Source organism: Pteropus vampyrus, unplaced genomic scaffold, assembly GCF_000151845.1.
Source record: "Pteropus vampyrus isolate Shadow unplaced genomic scaffold, Pvam_2.0 Scaffold19, whole genome shotgun sequence".
In the NCBI taxonomy this organism is placed as follows: domain Eukaryota; kingdom Metazoa; phylum Chordata; class Mammalia; order Chiroptera; family Pteropodidae; genus Pteropus; species Pteropus vampyrus.
The window spans coordinates 9573865-9595153 of NW_011888800.1; the positions used below are offsets into that span (position 1 = coordinate 9573865).

The 21289-nt window shown below is 39.7% G+C and overlaps 2 protein-coding genes and 1 pseudogene across 3 annotated transcripts; 2 read left to right on the plus strand and 1 right to left on the minus strand.

Moving 5' to 3' along the window:
• Window positions 1-5056: 5056 nt before the first annotated feature.
• Window positions 5057-5556, minus strand: LOC111736250 (annotated as a pseudogene).
• Window positions 5557-11353: 5797 nt separating this feature from the next.
• Window positions 11354-11949, plus strand: LOC105288711 (replication protein A 32 kDa subunit-like). Its single transcript, XM_011355044.2, has one exon. It carries the CDS (start codon window positions 11369-11371, stop codon window positions 11891-11893), a length of 525 nt encoding a protein of 174 aa, XP_011353346.2. The 5' UTR covers window positions 11354-11368; the 3' UTR covers window positions 11894-11949.
• A 3498-nt stretch (window positions 11950-15447) lies between these two features.
• On the plus strand, window positions 15448-21289 carry B2M (beta-2-microglobulin). 2 transcript variants are annotated; one of them, XM_011355045.2, is made up of 4 exons: window positions 15448-15674; window positions 18760-19035; window positions 19693-19720; window positions 20728-21289. In XM_011355045.2, the coding sequence occupies exons 1-3, from the start codon at window positions 15608-15610 to the stop codon at window positions 19704-19706; spliced, it is 357 nt and encodes a 118-aa protein (XP_011353347.1). In that variant the 5' UTR covers window positions 15448-15607; the 3' UTR covers window positions 19707-19720; window positions 20728-21289. The 2 variants fall into 2 exon arrangements, with proteins under 2 accessions (XP_011353347.1, XP_023383596.1); XM_023527828.1 differs by lacking the exons at window positions 19693-19720; window positions 20728-21289 and having other exon boundaries at window positions 18760-19082.

The following is a 21289-nucleotide window of genomic DNA, read 5'->3' on the forward strand; positions in this document are numbered from 1 at the left end:
AGCTTTTGTGAAAGTCCTCTACCTTTGCCTGAAGTCTTATATGTCTACTGGTTTCTTAGATTTTCTAACTTTCTGCCATGGTTTAACTATGCTAAATTTAAGAGAAGCCTGTGCTAGGCTTGAGATACAGCAGTGAATAAGGCAGATGGTACCCAGGGCCTCTTAGAGCTCCCCAAATAATAAGAAGTACAGACAATAAACAGGATTGTTGGATCAGATAAAAGATACATTAGAAATGTTTACACTTGCTAAATAAAACACCGAGGGACTTTCCCACTTGTATGGGGAGAATTTTAATACATTGTTTCAGTTTCTTTAATGGTTGTAGATCTAGTCCAGTTTTTAGTTTCTTTTTGTGATTGTGTTGTTAAATTATATAATCTAAGAATGTGCCCATTTCCTGTAAATTCAAATTTATTGCCATAAAGTTGCTCATAATATAAGAATATTTTTTTAATCTATGCTATATCTGTATTTTGTCCCCTTTTTCTTCCTAACATTATTTATGTTTTATCTCCTCTTTTTTTCTTCTTTCCAGCTTTACGTTAGCACTTTGCAAACAAACCATCATGACAAATTTCCTCTCATTTTTACCCAGATGCCACCACTGAACACTTCTTGGATTTAAAAAAAATAGTCTGAAACAACCATTACCCGTTATTTCTCAGAAACTATCTCAATGACCAGTGATTTCATAACTGTAAGTGCAAAAGACATATTTCAGTCTTTACCTTAGTTGAAGTTCTAATCTCCTACAGCTTCCTGAGAGTTCAGTCTCCTAATTCTTTCTGTACTTTTCGGGTCATCTTCCTTTGGCCCCTTTCCTTCTCTCTGCATCCTCTTGCCATTCTTCAAGTATCCTATTCCTTATGCCTCTTCTCTTTCCCTTCTACATTAAATTTTCTTAATCTGAGGGTGCCCTTAAATTGTGTATATGCTTGTGTGATTTTTAATAAGCACATTTTTTTTCTGGAGAGACAGAACTTTCATCACATTCTCAAAAGGATCAAGAATCTCCCCAAAGGTTAAGTCCTCTGCAACTTGGTATCCCTGGGCAATCTCATCTACTCATGCTTTCCTATAACCTGCATGCTGGTAATTTCCAGTCCTTTTGTCAGATCCGACATTTCCCAACTGAAAGCACCTCAGTGGTTTTTATCTCCTGTCCTTTATATAAGGCATAAAGCCCTTTACAACTTGACTCTGACTGCCTCTCCAGTCTCCTTTCTTGAAGTTCCTCCTGCCTTCTAGTTTGGGTTTCAGAAATACCGAACTTCTTTGAGCTGTGTGGGGATCGGAATTCTGATGGAGCTCCCTCTTATAGACACTCTGCACCAGGATGTCTCTCCCTGCCCTGAGGACCTCTTACCCTTGTTGTGGGAGTTTTATCCAGTTGTTGATTAAAGTAGCTTCCTGTGATGACATTAAACGTGCATATTTTAGCAGGTAATATGCTGTTGATTGTGTCACACAAGCAAAATTAATTTGCAAAGGAAGAGTTATTTTAATTGCAAGGTGATTTTTCAAATGCTTTATTGAATTGCCTTACCCTAATATTCTCAATATTCAAATGAGGGAAGAACTCATCTCAGGCTTCACTTCCAGGAAGCCCTCTCAGATACCCTCCTCCGTTCCAGGTTGGATGAGGTACCCTTCTAAATGTGCACTCATTGGCTTTTACACCCTTTTTTCATTACATGTACCACACAGAATTGTAATTGTTTTTGTATTTGTCATCTCCCCGCCTGAGAACAGAGATGGGTCTTCTTCACCTTTGTGCCTCTAGCACTGAAGGCAATATCTGCAACAGAGTAGGTTCTTAGCAAATGTTAATTGAACTGAACCAAAGTGAAAAATATAATGGTCTTTCCCTTCAGAAACTTCTTCAGATAGGGTTTTGTAACCTCACCTAGATTTCACATAGTTTTTTCTTAGATTCAAGCTGGTTTTGTCTAGATAATGGTGTCATGACTCACCTTTTTCTTCTGCCCTATCCTTCCACCTTTGTATGCCTACTTCCTTAATTATTAAGCCTTAGGACACAAGGTTCTGGTCAGTGTCAAAGCCTTTAAGAATGAAACCTCAGAATGAAGCCTCAGGTCTATCAACAGGGAGGACAAAAATTTTTGGTTAAATTAAGATAACATCTTGGCTTTAAATGTGTTTTAGCTGCAGGCCCATCAAGGCAGAACAACCCCACCTGCCACAGGACCAAGTCAGGCACCAGACAAGATGGTGCCATGGCTGATTCCAGAACTGGACATGCATCCATGACCCCAACTTCTGTAGTTTCCATGACTGATGATTTTTGCCTATCTATCTCCTTGAGACACCTCAGGAGCCAGGTTTTTGAGAGCGATAGCTCGTCTGTGTCTCTGGGACTTGCAACTCTCTAATAAACCCTTACTTCCATTGCTGCAAAACCCGGATGTATTGGGTTTTTTTTTGTTTTTTTTTTTTTACTTAAAAGCACACAGGCAGATGGATCCCTTTGCTCTGCTACCTGGGTGTGTCCTACTCCAGTCCATTCTCCACATTGCCCCCCAGGAATGTCATTCTAAGAAAACAAACCTCATGATACTTAAGCCAGAAATCATAAAAGAAAAGACATATAGATTTAATTTAAAAGGTAAAACTTCTATACTGAAGACATATCTTTGCTAAAGTAAATTTTTATGGAGCAAAGACTTAAATATTAAAAAAAATTAAACCTCAAAAAAGGAAAATAAGTGAGTTTTTTAAAATGCGAAGTATGGGAGGTCCTTCCAACCATGACCCCAAATGGGACGACTGATAAATTTACCTACATAAAAATATAAGGCTTTGACAAAAAAGCCAAAAACATACCGTAGAGAAAGGAAAGCCTCTTCAATAAATGGTGCTGGGAAAACTGGAAAGCCACCTGCAAAAGAATGAAACTAGACTGTTGTCTATCACCACACACCAAAATTAACTCAAAATGGATTAAGGACCTGAATATAAGACCTGAAACAATAAAATACATAGAAGAAAACATAGAAACTAAACTCGAGGACCTTGAACTTAAAGAAGATTTTATGAATTTGACCTCAAAAGCAAGGGAAATAAAAACTAAAATAAATGAATGGGACTATCTCAAACTAAAAAGCTTCTGCTCAGTAAAAAATCGTTAACAAGGTAAAGAGACAACCATCCGAATGGGAAAATATATTTGCAAGCAATGCCTCCGATAAGGGCCGAATATCCAAAATATCCAAAGAACTCATACAACTCAATAACAACAACAAAAAAACAAATGATTCAATCAAAAAATGGGCAGAGAACCTGAACAGACACTTCTTCCAATCGGATATACAAATGGCCAACAAATATTTGAAAAGATGCTCAACATCGCTAGCTGTTAGGGAAATGCAGATCAAAAGCAAAATGAGATACCATCTCACACTTGTTAGAATAGCTATAATCAACAGGACAAGTAATAACAAATGATGTGGAGAAAAAAGACCCCTCATACACTGCTGGTGGGACTGCCACTATGGAAAACAGTATGGGACCAGGCCACGGGACCAGACTGGATGGCTCCATGGCTGATTCCAGAACCGGAGGGACACAATGACCAATTACCTCAGCTCTATCCAATCAAAAGCACCCATGAGCCCAACTTTCTTAGTTTCCATGACTAAGGATTTTCCCCTTATATAATCAGTACTCCTGAGACACCCGGGGAGCCAAATTGTTGAGAGCATTATCTTGCCTATGCCTCTGGGACTTGCAACTCTAAATAAACCTTACTTTCTTTGTTGCAAAACCTGCACGTATCTCTCCACGCATTCAGAAGCATTACTCAGGTAACACTTTCATCTCTTTAAGTAATCTTATTTAGTCAGTCATACTTTTAAGGTGTAATAGAAATATTTTGCAGAGTTTAGGTATAATTCAATGAAGCCCTATTAATAACTGCATTTTCCTAAGTTTGAAAAAATTTACCAGGCGATTTAAATAAATGAACATTGAGCCAAATTTGTAACACCAAACAATCTGTTTTAAAATGTTTCTCTTAACCAGGGGTTTCTTAATAAATGTGGCAATTACAGATTAATCACAGAAAGCTGAAATAACTGATTATGGATTGAACACAAATTTGGAAGACAAAGTCTCAACTTTATCTACATATGTACCTCTCTTATAATGTAAATAGAAGCATAGTTTTGAGAAACAATAACATTTTTAAAATTTCTGTTAACAAATGTTTCATTTCAATGTAAAATATCAGTAAAAAAAAAAAAAAGTTTTATATACTTAGCCTATATTCCCCATAGGTCATGCCTATGGACTGAATATTTGTGTCCCCTACAAATTCATATGTTGAAATCCTATCCCCTAAGGTGATAGTATTAGGAGGAGAGGCCTTTGGGAGGTGATTAGGTCTTGAGGGTAGAACCCTTGTGAAAGTGACTCTGAAAGTTCTCTTGCCACTCCCTTCTACCTTGTGAGGACACAGTGAGAAGGCGCCATCTATGACCAGAAAGTGGGCTCTCACCGAATCTGCTGGCACCTTGATCTTGTACTTTCAACCTCTAGAACTGTGAGAAATAAAGTTCTGTCATTTATAGGTCACCCAGCTGCTATATTGTTATAGCACCTTGAATGGACTAAGACACCCACATTTCTGCTTTGATGGGCCTGGAACTGGAACACATCTAAAGCCAAGATGTTATCTTTAGTCTAACCAAAACCTGATGTCTTCATGATTATGGATTTGAGGCTCAGTTAATCTTATCTAGGGCTTAATGATTAAAGGAGCAGGTATCCAAAGGTGGAAGAATTAGGGTAGAAAAAAACAAGTGAGTCACAATGCCATTGTCTGGGCAAACCCAGCTTGAATCAGAGAAAAAAACTAAATTAAAGAAATGACTTTTGTATGCTGTTACAAAAGTAAAGACTACTTTCACATTTAAATTATATTTGTTTCACAGGTAAGACTACTTGAAAATGAGTTAAAAGAAACAATGTCTTGACTGTGACAGTTTATTGCATTTTTCAGCCTCTTTTTTTAAATGTTAAATAGTTTGGAGTTTTAAGTTCTACTTTTCTATTTATCTTTAAATAGGTTGTTTAGCATAAAACTTGAATAGCTGAGGTCACCACCATGACCATTAAATTGTTTGTGGACCAGAAGACAACTCTGTCAAAGTTGCTTCCTTGTATGTTTCCACGGTGAGCTTCAAATACTCTAAACAAAATTTGGATATGACTACATTTGTTTCACCCTGATTTTATGCTGATAATGGTTCCAGGATGTCTCTGATTTTATATCCAACACATCTGCACCTGTAGTACATCTCCTCCTATCCTTGCTCCTATTTCTTCATATTATCCAGAATTAATTCAAAGGAAGTCACCTTTCAGAAATGGTGCTGAATATACAGTCACCAACATCAGGTGTACTCTTCCTTATTTTCTCTGTTCAAAAGCTGAAGTTTTTCTTCCTAGAGACACAAGATGAAAATCAATATCCTGTTCTGCTTTATCTAAAACTTGGTAGTCTCCAGCAAGGCCACTGGGATATGGCCTCATGAAAGTTGCTGTCCAGGAGGGCTGAGGAGCCAGCCATCTGGCTCTTGTCACTCATCCCATCTGGCTGGAAGAGGTGGACTCCTCCACGCTGGCTGAGAATCTCCAGGTGGCAGCAGCACAGTCACTTTCTGAGCCCTCCTCAGCCTCTGCCCCTTCAGGACCCTTTTCCTCCTAATATTTTATTTTGAAAAATTTTAATCTTACAAAAGAGTTGAGAGTATGATAAAATTAACCTGTATATCCCATACCTAGTACTCGATAACATTTTGCCTAACAAATATTCTTTAGATAAGCTACTTCTCTGTTATATCAGCATCTGTTCCTAGTGACTGGGGACTTTGGCTGACAGACCATAAACAGGAAATTGATAGAACAAGAAATACAAAGAAAACATGTGAAAAATTCTCTGATTCTAGCTGGGTTTGCCCAGACAATGGCATTGTGACTCACTTGTTTTTTTCTACCCTAATTCTTCCACCTTTGGATACCTGCTCCTTTAATCATTAAGCCCTAGATAAGATTGACTGAGCCTCAAGTCCATAATCATGAAGACACCAGGTTTTGGTTAGACGGACTGCCTTTTAAAATTACAAAGTATAAAAGGGAAATACAATTTTTGAACAATAATAATCAGCTTGGGGCAGTGTGTTGGGAAATAAGTTCCCTTTCTTATTCTATGATGGAATGTAACCTGGTAGAGGGCAGTTTCACAATATGTAGGATAAGTTATAACAGGGAAAAACTGGAAACATTCTGAATACAGGATTGGGTAAAAAAGTAAGGTCTATTCATAGAATGAAAACATATATCGATCTCTGTTACCATAGAAATTGATACATTGTCCATGCTATATAGTTAAATAAAAAGCTATTTGCAAAGAAATCTATGCAGAATGATTACATCTTTATAAACACGTACATCCAGATTTATATCTGTATATGAATAGACAAAGTCTGGGAACAAACATTAATTCATTAGCAGTGGTTATCTTTGGCTGGTAGGATAACAGGTGATTTAAATTTTTATCTATATTCTTACATTATCTGATCTTTTCATACTGAATATAAATTTTATAATTAGAAAAAAATAAAGCTATGTAGAAAAGCTTTTTAAAATATCAAAAAAAAAAAAAATGCCCAAAAGGGAAACAACAAGGGGGAAAAAAAACCTACAAACCCAGCTCCACTGCTACCTGCATCATGATCTAAAGGATAAAGTCCACATTCTTTTCCTTGGCACCAAAGTCACCTGCAGGCTCTTATCTCCTCTGGGTGGAGTTAGTTGCTTTTCTGGTATCATACTTTATTTATTTGTAGGTCTATAATCCAGAGTCTATGAGCTCCTTGAGGAAAGAAAAATTTCCCCTGTACCAGCCCAGTGCCCAGGCCTTAGCAAGGCGCTTGGTAAAAGTTTGCTGAATGACTGAATGATTGTGATGAACACTGAGACTTGATGGATAGGTTAGGGCCAGGCCAAGAAGAAAAACCAAAGCTTTGGGGCACCTGTGTCCTGGGGGCTAGAGGCTCCTCTTATTACTCTCATCCTTGTTTAATGTTGGCAACAGCTGGTGGAGCACGAGTAGTTTGACCCATTTGGTGTGTAGTGTCAGTGAAATAGTACAGTAATGGCGGTGCCAGCTGAGGCTGATTGAACTCAATGAGGGCAGAAATAGGATGGGGAGGATGCAGGCTTTGGGAAAACTTCTACCCCCTCAAGTTGTTCAGCTGATGATAGCCCTACCTCAAAGAATGTATACCCAAAATGCTCAGTGTGGCCACTCTGGTTAACCAACAGGTAAACTCAACTTGCCAAGGCAAAAATTAATACAGTACTAGACTCCTGACAGCGAAAGCCCAAATGTGTGTGATTCTGGAAAAGGGGGATGAACTATTTTTTTCTTGCTGCTATAACAAATTACCACAAACTTGGTGGCTTAAAATAGCACAGTTTATCATCTTAACAATTCTGTAGGTCAAAAGTCCAACACATGTCTCATGGGGTTAAAAATAAGGCAGGACTACTTTCATTTCTGGAGACTCTAGGGAAGAATCTGTGTTCTTACCTTTTCCAGTGACTAGAGGTCACTTACATTCCTTGATTCATAGTCCCTTCTTCTATCTTCAAAGCCAGCATGTTGCATCTCTCTGACCATTCTTCTGTAGTCATATCTCCCTATGACCAGGAAGAATTCTCTGCTTTTAAGGACCCATGTGATCACATTGGGCCTACTCAAATAATCCCTGATTCTTAATCAACCTGCAAAGTCCCTTATGCCATGGAAGGTAATATATTCCAGGGATTAAGACGTGAACATTTTTTTGGCAGGGGAGGGGTTTACCATAAGATAGAATATAGAGAAAAGTCTAAAATTATTAATAAGAAGCCAGTTCTGTACATAATAATATACAGAGTCTCTATTTTTTAAATGAAAAGCAAGTTCAGTAAATATAAATAAAATGATCCCAATTTTGTGGCACCACCCCTTCCAGTCACTAAACTCAGAGTGCATGCTCACTAATCCACCTTCCACCTGTCATGGTCTGGCTTCTGGTGATAGATGGTGGAGTTATCCCTTACTTACACCCTCAGGGCATCTGATGGTAGAGAGGGCAGTCTCACCTCAGGTTTTCTGTCATTGGTCACTAGACAAATAGATTTTTGGCTAATTTGACAAATGATAAATTGTCATTTAGCAAACTCATTGCGGCAAGTTGATCTACAGTTAAAACAATAATAGTAACAACGATGATAATAAATAATGAAGTAAAGAAAAACTATCACAAAATCACCAATCTTCTGTTTTCTGGCTACTTCCTTTGTACCTGCTTCTACTGTGTATATGGCAGTTCTTGTGTATACATCCCTTGCATTTTGGTGTTTATTTTGTTTTAAATTTCTAATTCTTTATTAAAGAATTCTTCTGAATTTCTTCACAGCCTTCTTTCAGGAGAACAGTTTAGAAATATCTAAGACACCAGATTGTAGAGAGCATAGGATCTGATGCAGGTCCAACGTAGCAGGGGATGCCAAAAAGGATCACACACACTCACTGGCCAGAGGCAAGTGTCAACTAAGCAAGCTGGAAAGTGGAAGCTGGGGCTTAGAGGAAAAGGGCATTTGAAGAAGAGTCTTGATTTTTTTGTTGTTGTTGTAGTGCTGCGTAGAATGCAAGGCAAGATAGAAAATCCAAGTTAGAATTGTGCAGTTTTAACTAGGAACTGAACTGAGATGCAGACTCAAGGACCTATGAGGGGAAAACACCCATGAAAGGAGGCTGTACTAGTAACTTAGTCACTGGCTTTTGTGGTTGTCCTGTTGCTCCCACATTTGTTTGGGGGTTTCGGCTTAGCATTTACCTAACACTTCTCTCCATCCACACTAGCAACTGATGCTACTTCTAATTCCTTTTATGCTTTTAGTGGGTGCTGTGATTTAAAGAAACCATCATATTGTTGTAATTTAAAAATTCCTCACCTTCCAAACTATATACAATGTATATCCTTAGAGAGATAGGCACTAAGCCTTAACAGTGGTTTCTGTGGGGAGGAGACACATGAGGAGAACTTTCATTTTCACTCATTAGACCTCTAATTGCATTTTTACAATGGGTGTACATTGATGTATTTGGCTTGCAATTAAAAATAAAGAGTACTTTAAGCACTGTGGCTACTACTGGGAAGATGATTTGAAATGAGGATTTTATAGATTTTTATTGCTGGATTTTTTTTATAGCAATAAAAACAAATTGGCAATTGATCTTAGTGATTACACACAAGGCTGTGAGGCAGAGATTCCCCACCAACCAGATATTTCAACTCTCTCAACTTTATCTTCCCAGGTACTCTCCCATAAATAGAAATAATAATACTTACCTTATATGGATCTTGTGAGGTTGGTTCCCCCCCTGCCCCACCCCTCCTATGTGTATGGTTTCTGACTTAGAAACTATCAACAAAACAACAAAACAAAACAAACAAACAAACAAAAAACAAAACAAAACCCAACTCCCTCTCTCTGTCTGTTTCCTTTGGGCCTTTGCCCATTATGTAACAGCTCTCAAATCTGAGAAGTCAGTCAGCATGAACACCTTGGGTGGGTGCTAATAAATTAATTATTGAGCTGATTTTTAACTCCAGATTGGAATCTTCTGGTAGAAAAGGTCTGATGTCTTCTTCCCCTTTATTCCTATAGTACTTACTTGGGCCACAAAGCCTGCATTCAATTGACATTTACTGAATTTAATAAAATTTAACACAAAGACTGAGGATTTCCAGCTCTCAAATAGACCTAACCAGGCTGTACTTTGGAGCAGGCAACAATCTTCAAACTCCTTAAATTAAACCATTTAACAATGGTTATCTCTGGGTTGTAGGATTACTGATGGGTTTAATATTCTTCTTGATAGTTTTTAGTATGTTCCAATTTCTATCATGTGCATATAACTTTTGTGGGCAGAAAAAAGTAAATGTCAAAAAATACTACTACATTGTGGTGCTGGTTCCTGCTTATCTACTTCCCCTCACCTTCTCATATACTTTTCATCCTTGTTCTGATCTCCAAGCCACCCAATAAACCCCTTCCCATGAAGCCCTTCTCAGAAAGTGATTTTCTAATAGAAATTATGAGGCCTTTGGAATCAGATGGACCAGCGTTTGAATCCTAGTTCAGTGCAAATGTGGCTAAGCATCTTAACTTCTCTGAGTTTGTCTCCTTATCTGTAAATAAAAGTAACACTTACTTTCTAGATTGTTTTGTTTATTCAGCAGCTTGGCTAATTTAGTGTGTATATGAATCACCTGGGATGTTGTTGCAATGCAGACTCTGGTTTAGTAGATCTGAGTGGGCCCAAGAGTCTGCATTTCTGAGAGCTCCTAGATTGTGCTGATACTAGTGATGCTTGGCTCACGCTTTGAATTGCAAGGGATTAATGACATAGCATTTGAAGAAGCCCTGGCACAAATATTCTACCTATGTTTATTCCTCTCCTCTTGAGTGGGTCTCACTTTCTGGCTGTCTGGATGAGGCCATCTGAGAAAACTGCTGACTGAGATCCATTCAGATACAAACCAACTCATTTGAGCTTTAACCTATTTCTGTTATCTCCCCACTTCAATATCCTTCTTTTATTTCTGTTCAAGTACTTCATTCTTCTTTTGCCTAACAATCATACAGGTATCTGTGCTTATAGGGGTTTTGTTTTTTAACAGCTTTATTGAGGTATAATTGACATACAATGAATTATGCTTAGAGTGTACAATTTAATAACTTCTAATATACATATACACCCATGAAATCATCATCAAACTCAAGATAATGAACATATCCATCACCCCTCATGTTTCTTAATGCTCTTGATGTTCCCCCCCACCCCGCCTTGGCCCTGAAAACTACTCCTTTGCTTTCTGCTATATAGATTAATTTGCCTTTTCTAGAGTTTTATATAAAGAGTTCATGTAGCTCTGGCGAACGGTGAACCCAGCAGACTGGAACCCGCTAGGTCTGTTTCCTGGGGAGTTGTGACCAAGATGTGGAATGGTGGATTTGAAAGCTATAGCAGCTCCACCTTTAGGGGAGCCAGTGGCTACACACAGTCCCCTGTGGGCTTTGGATCACCGGCACCTTCCCAGGCTGAAAAAAAATCATGAGCCCAAGCCCAGCACATTGTGCTCTGTACCATATCACAGCTGCTTTCTGCTACTCTGGTTGATGAAGTGTTCAGAATTGAGAATGTTGAGATTTCTTCACAGGTAACTATTGTGGGGATAATCAGACATGCAGAGAAGGCTCCAACATTGTTTAGAAAATAGACAACATGACAGCTGCACCCATGGATGTTCGCCAGTGGGTTGACACAGATGACACCAGTGGTGAAAACCCGGTGGTTCCTCCAGAAACATATGTGAAAATGGCTGGCCATCTGAGCTCTTTTCAGAACAACAAAAGCCTGATAGCCTTTAAGATCATGCCCCTGGAGGATATGAATGAGTTCACTGCACATATTCTGGAAGTAGTGAATGCACACATGACACTCAGCAAAGCTAACAGCCAGCCTTCAGCAGGGAGAGCACCCATCAGCAATCCAGGAATGCGTGAAGCAGGGAACTCTGGTAGGAATAGCTTCATGCCAGTAAATGGCCTCACTGTGGCCCAAAACCAGGTACTGAATTTGATTAAGGCTTGCCCAAGACCTGAAGTATTGAACTTTCACGAACTCAAGAACCAGCCCCAACACATGACTGTAGTCTCAATCAAGCAAGCTGTGGGCTTTCTAAGCAACGAGGGACACATCTATTCCACTGTGAATGATGATCATTTTAAATCCACAGACGCAGAATAACTGGATCTAATTCTGTACCTAACATACTTTCCAGCTGGACCTATTTTTACAATCTATTGTCTCCAGCTGTGTATATGTTTGGCCAACTGACTTCTAGAAAGCAGGTTTCATCTATAAAAGGTTTCAATTGACATCCTTTTGAAACTTACTGCTCTTCTGTATTTTTGAAGCTCAAAGGGAGATAGGCAACTGACAAGAATGTAAAACAGACTGGAATTTCTTTAAAAAGTTACAAATTATAACATCAGGGTAGATGGAGATGGAAGAGGGATGCTACCAAGAATTAGGCAGAGTTACTTAAATAATATATGCAAGTCTCTATTCCTAAAATGTTTCCTGTTGAGACAAGATGAGTAGGACTAGAGCCTGTGAGCAGAAAGCTAGCCAAGAAACCCTCTAACCTCTGCCTGTTCTTGGTCCCCATTTTGGTTATATGTTACTTTCAGAATTGCACTTTCTTTCATCATGTCTTGACTGCTGTTTTTATAAATATGAGTTTCTAGAGTTGGACCTCATGGGGCAGAGGAGAGGAAGAAATGTTACCATGTTTTGTACAAAATAAATACTTTCATATGTTAAATAAAGTAGTTCTGTTACTGCAGTAAAAAAAATAGTTTGTGTAGTATATGTTCTTTTTTGTCGGGCTAATTTCACTCAGCATAATTATTTCATCCATGTCGTATAGTGTGTATTAATAGTTCATTCATTGCTTATTGCTGATAGTATTTTTTTATCCACAATTTTTTTATCCATTCACCTGTAGATGGACATTCAGATTATTTTCAGATTTTGGCTATTACAAATAAAGCTATTATGCACATAGTGCACAATTCTTTGTATAGACATATACTTCCGTTTTCTGTCGAATAAATATCTAAAGTGGAGTGACTGTATCATATGGCCAATGTATTTTTAACTTAAAAAAAAAAAAAACCTATCAAACTGTTTTCCAAAGTAGTTGTGCCATTTACACTCTGTCAACAAAAAGTCACTGCCACCAATCTAATGCTAATAGTGGTCCTCAAACTGGGGTGCGGTAAAAGGAGAAACTTTATCCAGGTAAACAGATTTCAAACCGTTTGCAGCAGCCTCAGAACACCAAAAGTGCTCTCCACTGAGACAAAAGGAAGCCCTGCTTTTATAAAGTTTCCACCACATTTCTGATTGGTCCATTTATATGCAAGTGAGAAATCCAAAGCTGCACAATCCGATTGGTCCAACACCATTGTCCTGATGGATCAGAACTGTGCATTCGGACTGGTTGTTATATAGAGCTGCTCTGCTTGGTCAGTAAATATGCAAATGAGGATGTAGCTGTGCTGTTCCAATTGCATGGGGCAGGTCTCAGCCCATTGGTTGAAAGATGATTCCTGGAACTCTGTTATAAGAGTAGGCTTAGTGGGCAGGAACACAGTGCAGGAGGCTTGTCAGCTCAGTCTGTGGTTTTCCCCAGAAATTCAGTGTGTGTAACAGGTCTCTGTCAGCAGTGGGCTGCTAGACCCTGGTAGGAATTCGGGCCCTGTGAACCAAGAGGAGTCCTTTTTGGCAGATATATGCCTTCTTGGGGTTCACAATTCCCACATGGAGGATATGAGCCTTCCAGTTCTTCCTCGTTCTTGAAAATATTTACTATTTTAAATAAATATTCACTGTAAAAAAATTTTTTAGGCGAGTCATATAGGCAAAAAACAAAACAAAAACCCATCTGTTAACACTACTACTGGGAGATGACACTATTAAACAGTTGTTAATGTAGATTTCCAGATTGACAGACTAGGCAAATAGTGCTCGTTTTTTAAATAGTTTTATATCTTATCTTCACCCTCATTATTCAAAACACATTATACATTGAAATCTAAGAAGTACAGAAATTCTCTAAACACAGAAAATTCCCTAAACTTCTGTCTTCATTCTGTTGTTTCATTGCTTTTAAATTGATTTTCTAAGTAACTAGGTCAGAATCGATCTTTTTTTTTTAAGAATCTATCTTTAATAAATTTTAAATATAGTATTCCTCTGTGATGTAATAAACCATGAGTGTAGAGGTGAAAAATAGCCCAGTCTCTTCCTATACTCCCAGGTGAACAGAAAATAATTCAACACTAATATTTTAGGCTTTAGGAGCTTTGACCGAATTATAAAACCAGCATACAGACAAATGGGAGGGGCAGAAATGTCTCTACTCATTAATTTATGCATAAAAAATTATTTCTATCTTACAAGAGTTATAGATACAGCTGGTAGAAAAACGAGGTAAATAATAACAGTAATTATAGTATACTTGGTAAATATTATAGACAGTGGCTATGTGCTAGGAACTGTGTGAAGCTCTCTTTATGCATTACCTCATTTTATTAGGTCTGTAGAGAATATTCTTTTCCTAGTTTAGCCATAGCCTCTACCATAGGGATTATTAAAAGGTCTGAAAATCTGTGAAAAATCCAGAAGACATTTGTTGTACTGCATTCAACTGAAAACCAGGGTGATTTCCAAGATCTCTGCCCCTCCCCGCCCCCATGTTTCATTTCCTCTTCTCACTGTTAAACTCAGAGAAGACCTTTGGATCCAGGCGCCATGTAATGGCAGCATCTTCTTTATGGTATCTCCAGCGTATAGGTTTTGTTAATGGACCCGATATTGTCATGCCCTCATAATCAGTAGGTTTAACTTCTTTGGCCGGGCCCAGGACAGATGCAATTTAAATTCTCACTGAAACTGCTACATCCTTTATTTTACAAGTGTTGTAAGCAATGAATTAGGCCAGAGTTGGAATCCTAGTCTCTTAGCCTCTCTTTTCACTGCCCATAAAAATTAATGAGATAATTCCTATCTCCTAGAGTTTATGTATTCGCTCCCTCATTTGTTCCTTCAATCATTCGTTCAGTTTACAAAATACGCCAAGCAGCATTCTAGTGTGGTAGCTCACAGGGAGTGATTACAGGGGTCTGTAAACTCTAAAGCTCAAGCAGTTTTTGCTTTTACTATCAGTGCTAATTTCTCCCACAAATAAACAAAACAAAGAAAATCACCTGAACAACAGAGGGAGGATACAGAGAATTTCTTGACACAGAGCTTTATAAAAGGACATTTTACCCTGAAGGAATTCAGTTAGCAGGAAGTTTCTCGTTCACTACTGACGTTTCCCTGAGCTGTCCTCCGGGGTCCTCGAGGTTTCTGGACTATTTTTCTTTCCCCCCCGCCCCAAATCCAGAAACCTACAGTTCTGCCCCGCACCGTTTAACTTCTCTTCACGAACCTAATCTTTCTGCGCTTCGGTTTTGTTCAAATGAAAACCGCAGGTTCCAGGCTCCTAACTGGCGGAGGCATGGTAAGCAAGTGACTTAGCATCTCTGCGGTTGGCTCAAAAAGCGTGTGCGCTGGACCGAAGTGCGTCCAGACTGAAGTTCTAGGATGGGCGGTCAGCGCCCCAAGCTCACCCCAGATGGGGGGGGGCGCTCTCCAGATTGGAGGGCGCCGATTTACAGACAGCGAACCCACCCCGTCCAATCCATGCCTTCTTAAGCATCACGAGACTTTATAGGAAAATGAAACTAAAAGTGTAAAGTCCCTTTTCTAACCTGGTGCAGCATCGTCCGCTAGGAGACGGGTGACGGCCCCCGCCCGCAGAGTTCTGATTGGCTGTGCACGCGTGGAATATAAGCCCAGACGCGCGGCCAGGAGTGCAGTAGGACGCTCGGAGCTGCTCTGGTAGCGATGGCTCTCCCCGTGACCTTGGCCCTGTTCGCGCTGCTTTTCCTCTCTGGCCTAGACGGCGAGCCGCGTGAGTGTCCCCTACGCTAGCCATTCCTCTCCTGGACCCCACCTTCTTTGGCACTCTCGGCACTAACTCTGTAACACTGCGGTTTCCCAAGTGCTCTTTCCCGGCCAGGGGACTAGCCCTCGGTCCCGGGACAGGGACAGGGTGGGAGATGCGAGCTCAGGACGCAAGCTTTTTTCTTCTTTCTCTGGGGGCCAGGGGCCGGAGAGACCTCTGACAAGCCTGGGCTGCGTGGGTCGGGACAAAGTTTCGGGTGTCGATAAGCTTCAAAGCGATCGGGGTGAGGGAGGGTTTATCTTCCGCTCTTTCTCAGGACCTCTGGCTCCCTGTGCGCAACTGGAGGGGAAGGAGCGTAGGCGGGTCCCAAAGGCGCGGAGTTGGGGGCTGTGAATGGGTGGAGACAAGACATCTAGATTTTGCGAGCAACACCCCTCGGGGTAAATCAGTCCGCGTTGACTCCGCTTTTCTCGGAACCGAGGGCTTCCGGCTTCGCCATAGCGCCAGCTTGTTCACCTGCCCCTCCGCGCTTCTGCGTAAATGTAGGATCCAACCGTGGCGAGGGATCAGTACACGACGTTTCTAAACTGTTTTGAAGTGTTACGGAGCAATTTCACATCATTAACGCACTTATTCCCATTACGTGTCACTTTTAATAATCATAAGAGCTACCTGTTTTTGACAACTTTGTGGCGCGGACTCTGTGCTTTAATGTCACTTATTTCTTAAATATGCCTACGATGTAAATATGTAAATATGATGGTTACCATCAGCGTCTCACAGATGAGGAAACAGGCACCGAGAGTTTAAGTAATTTAATCATGCAGGGAATAAATGGCGGACAGCGGCACCTGAACAAGGCATTATGCAGCGGTGTGCGCCTTGGGGCTGTAATCTGCGTGTTTTAGAATCGCCTCCTTCGGGTGTAAGATTGTCTCGAACAAGCTGGGCGGCCATGGGCCCCTGTTGTCTTTTCTTCACATAGGGTTTCCTCTTTGGCTCCTTGCCTGGTTCTTTCCAAGACGAATTGAGCCTCTACTTTCAGTTTCGAAAAAGCCGAGCAAAGTCTATTAGAGGTTGCAAAATCAGTGAAGGGTAATCATAAGGGAGACCCAGGCTGTCCGTTGGGTCTCCATGGACAGACACTAAGCACATTCCAAATACCCCGCAATATACAGGAACCTCTCATTTTTCCTCTCATAAAAGCCTTTTTGAAGTATGTTTTGATTTTGAGAAAAAGGAATTTAACTTTTAATTTATTAACAAAATAAAGCATATTGTCTGTCATCACCATTAATATTTATTGCTGACTATAGAAGCCTTTTGAAAAATAACAAGCTGACATTTTAAAAAATCTTAAATTTGAAAATTTCCAAAGTAATATGTGCCCTACATAGACCATTTCTGGAAAATACACAAGAAATGGGTAACAGCAATTGCCTCTGGGGGTCCATTTCCTGCTCATGTGTGGGTTTTATTTGTTTCACTGAGTTTTTCAGGTAAGTTTCAGAAGCTTAAATAACTCTCAAAGTCACAGGGCCAGTAAGTGGCTGAGTCCAGATTCAGATCCAGGCCTGTCTGATACTCTCCTTCTCAGAAGAGGTTTTCATGATGTCTTTGCAAAACTCCACCTGGCTCCTTCAAAGGGCAAATTCCAGGCTGGATGAACTTTGCTGTAACTCCTGTGGCATTTATTATGCTCTAATTATTAGAAGTTCAAAAGAGCTTTCTGATTTAGTTTCACTTTTAACTTTATGGGGGGAAAATCAGGGCTACATTGGGATCCCCTGTCTTTGGGTATTTCCTTTCCTAATGACTTTTCCTTTGATGATAGGCTATTTCTAGACGGATTAATTTGTCAGAGTGGCCTGGTACTCCACCTCCTCCCCACCACCTCCTAGACATGGAGGAGCAGCTGCCCTGTAGTAATCATGTACTCTGATTTATATGTATTTTAAAGTGAATTATACACATGTTAGCGTCAGTCTGTATATTTAGTAGCAGCAACATTTCTCTTCATTTTGGATGAAAAATATAGAAATAGAGTTTATATTTTCTTTCCACATCCACAGGGATGATTTAGTCATGCATCCCCTTTTGGAAACCACTGCTCTGTAGCATTATGCAATGTGTTCCCAACCTGGCTAGTTATAGGAATCATTTAGGGTGCTAATTTAAAATGCAAATCTCATTTTTATGCATTACTCTACTTGGTCATAATGAAGAGTATGTTCTCTCCCCTTTGCCAGAGTCTTCACCCTTTCCTATTGTTCTGACCGAGCCCAACTCATTCATTTAAGCTGTTTGCCTGCTTTTGTAGGCAATTGAGTCTTGTAACTCATGAAATCAGGCACAAAATCAGATAGGGGTTTGGCGTTAACCTCTGGGCAGAATGAAGAGGTTTATTTTGTAGGAACGTACCCTGGGTTGACTCTCTTAGGAAACTGAGCAAGGAGATAATAACGACATCCGCCACTTACAGAACAATGCTGAGTGCCAGGCGCTGTACTAGATACTTAATACATTTTGAGAAGTCAGGTGGGTGTCAATCTATGCAGGAGCAGGAACCAAAAAGGAAAGGAGTAAACAGACAAACAAAAAAAAAATTGACCAGATTGAAACAGAGTACAAAAACATGTTTTTTGATGTGGCTACTGTGAAGGATGTGTGAAGTAAAAAATGAAGTCTGAAAAGTAGATTGGGGCAAAATCATGTAGACCTTTCAGTGATGTCTTAAAGAATTTAATTGGTGCTAAGAAGCCATCATAAGTTCTCGAGAACCTCCACAGAAAGGTTCTTAAAGATTCGGTACAATCTCCAGTGACAGAAGATATTACTAGGAATCTTCTAGAAAAAGCCAAAAAGACACATGTAGGGGAATTATATGGGAAATATACTAAGTCATGGTTTATCCCTCAAAATGGAGGTAGCCTTTTGGAAAAGTGGAAGCTCTTTTGACCAGAGTGGAAATAGAATTGAGAGAAATATATGATCAAATTTAAACAATTGATGCCTGATCAAGCTTTAGACCATGGTAGCCCCAAGTGAAATACTCTACAATTTTCATTTGTCTTTCCCTGATGTTCCTCAGGTACTCCAAAGATTCAGGTTTACTCACGGCATCCAGCAGAGAATGGAAAGCCAAATTACCTGAACTGCTATGTCTATGGATTCCACCCACCTCAGATTGAAATTGATTTGCTGAAGAATGGACAGAAGCTGAAAGCGGAGCAGTCAGACCTGTCTTTCAGCAAGGACTGGTCGTTCTATCTTCTGGTCCACACAGATTTCACTCCCAGTACAGTGGATGAGTACAGCTGCCGTGTGAATCACAGCAGTCTCGCTATGCCCCGTATGGTTAAGTGGGGTAAGTTTTCAAGTTCTTTCCTTAGTTGCTGACAGTCGTATCTGAGTATAGCCACAGCATAAGGAGGCTTTGATAGGTAGGTAGGTAGGTAGGTAGGTAGGTAGGTAGGTAGATAGATAGATAGATAGATAGATAGATAGATAGATAGATAGATAGATAGCTAGCTAGCTAGCTAGCTAGCTAGCTAGCAAGCAAGCATAATGGCATAGTCAGGGAATGTTATTAAAGCTCTGATTAGTGGCATCTTCTGAGACCTCTGCATAGCATGGTCCCGGAAATGGTAGTTTTCCAGTGGCAGAACATTTACACAAAGGCACACGTACTCCCAAAGTTTCTTACCTACTGGCTTCTTTGGACTTCCCTGTTAGCCTCATGGATACTTAGGACCAACAAAATTCTCAGGGAGGCACAGGCCTTTGTAAGTCCTATCCTAGTGCCCTACAATCCTGGACTCCTCCAGTACGCTCTGACTGGGTTGGAATCTGAGGCTAGTAGGAAGGGTTGGGTCCTACTGGGTAGTTCTAAACAAGGTATTTATGATTTGGGACAGCAGACTATGCTGCCAACCTTATTTATGACAGTTTTAGACATTTGTTAATATATAGTATTTTAAAATAAAACTCTTTTTCTTTTCTCTCCCCATTTTCTTTTTTATAGATCGAAACAACTAACCAGCATCATGGAGGTGGGTTTCTAACCTTAAGAAAATGTTTTTCTGTTTCACTAGCCTGGGGACTATTTCCAGATAGTGCTAATAACCCTCAGTATGTGGAGGACATTAATCAGAGTAGCATTTCAGCAGGCAGAGAAGAATCCTATGGGGTGACATTCCCTTCTCTTGTGGAGTGGCATGAGGAAGGTGTGTGGCCCCAGTTGTGGCTCTGCCAGCATCACTGGCCCTCTAAATGAAGTCAGAGGAGCTGCCAGTGTGGTGTGACAGGACAGAGGCAGCTGGTTATTCACACCACGTGCAAGGGTTTGATCTTCTGCCATTTCTATATTTGGTACCTCTGAGCCTTCAAAAGTGAACCATTCTCTTCTTTTGCATAAGTTGCCTTATTATTCAGTCACAAGAGAGGAGTGACGTGGTTCTACAGATGTCCCATTCCTTCAATCTCTTGTTGAGCTTTAGCGTGTGGGCACTGCGCTTGCCTTCTAGAGGCTCCCAGTCCAATAGAGGAGAGATAGAAACAGATTTGTTTTAATGCAAAGATACTGTAATGGACATATCTACAAGGAGCTCAAGCAGCATGAAATAGGGAGGAATTGGACTTCTCTGCATCTTTGGATGAAATCAGATGTAGAAAATCCAGCTTTTTCATGAAATTCTACTCTGCAGGGAACCTTAGTCCTAAAAACCTGTTCAAATTTCCTGTTATATTCAAGGATAGGAAAATTAATTTGAGAGAGCATCAGAGAATTTGGCTGACCTTCCCAGAATCACAGTTACTAAATGGTAGAGCCAGGATCTCAACTTGAATACCAGCATTCTTTCCTCTAAGGTTATAGGAGAATCAGTGGAATAAACTAATGGGACATGCTCTTTGTAATGGATTTGGAAAATTGTCTGCAGCTACTTCTTTTATGAATGGTGATGTACACAGAACTTAGATAAGTTGGGTGGAACAATCTGTAATCCAAATTATAAGTATATTTGTTAACAAGACGTTTTTTCTTTCTTTTTTTTTTCAGGTTTGAAGATGCCTCATTTAAATTGGACTAATTCCAAATTGTTTCTTCTTCTTTTTTTTTAAATACTTATATGCTAGTATGCTTTATGTACACAAATTGAGAAGATATATTGATGTTAACGTAAATACCTTTATAATTCTACTTTGGGCTCTATGTCTTCATATTTGATGCATGTGGGTAGGTAGCTGTAGCAGGTTGCTGGAAGTTTAGAGGTGGGAAGGAGGGAATTCTCATGTTCAATATCATCATCTTGGTCTAATCTGAACTCTTTAGTATTCTGCATACAAAATTGGATAAGATCATTGTGCATGTTTAGAGTTAAGCTCCAGTTTGTATACTTTGCTTAGAATTTTGGGAAAGAGTTTTTAAAAGAAAATTGTCAATTATTAGAAAATCATTATAGTGGATTGGAAGAATTTTTATATAAAATTCACATTTACCTCATATTTGTGTGGCACATATGTTGCAGGCGAGAATTCTGTCAGAGAACCACCAGTACGCCAGTTGTATTGCACATATTTTGATATTTTTGCTTCACTGATTAAAATAATGGTAAACTTGA

Coding starts and splice junctions, on each gene's coding strand:
- B2M (XM_023527828.1), top strand. CDS start 15,608: ATGGCTCTCCCCGTGACCTTGGCCCTGTTCGCGCTGCTTTTCCTCTCT. Junction 15,675..18,759: donor TGGCCTAGACGGCGAGCCGC/GTGAGTGTCCCC, acceptor GATGTTCCTCAG/GTACTCCAAAGATTCAGGTT.
- LOC105288711 (XM_011355044.2), top strand. CDS start 11,369: ATGACAGCTGCACCCATGGATGTTCGCCAGTGGGTTGACACAGATGAC.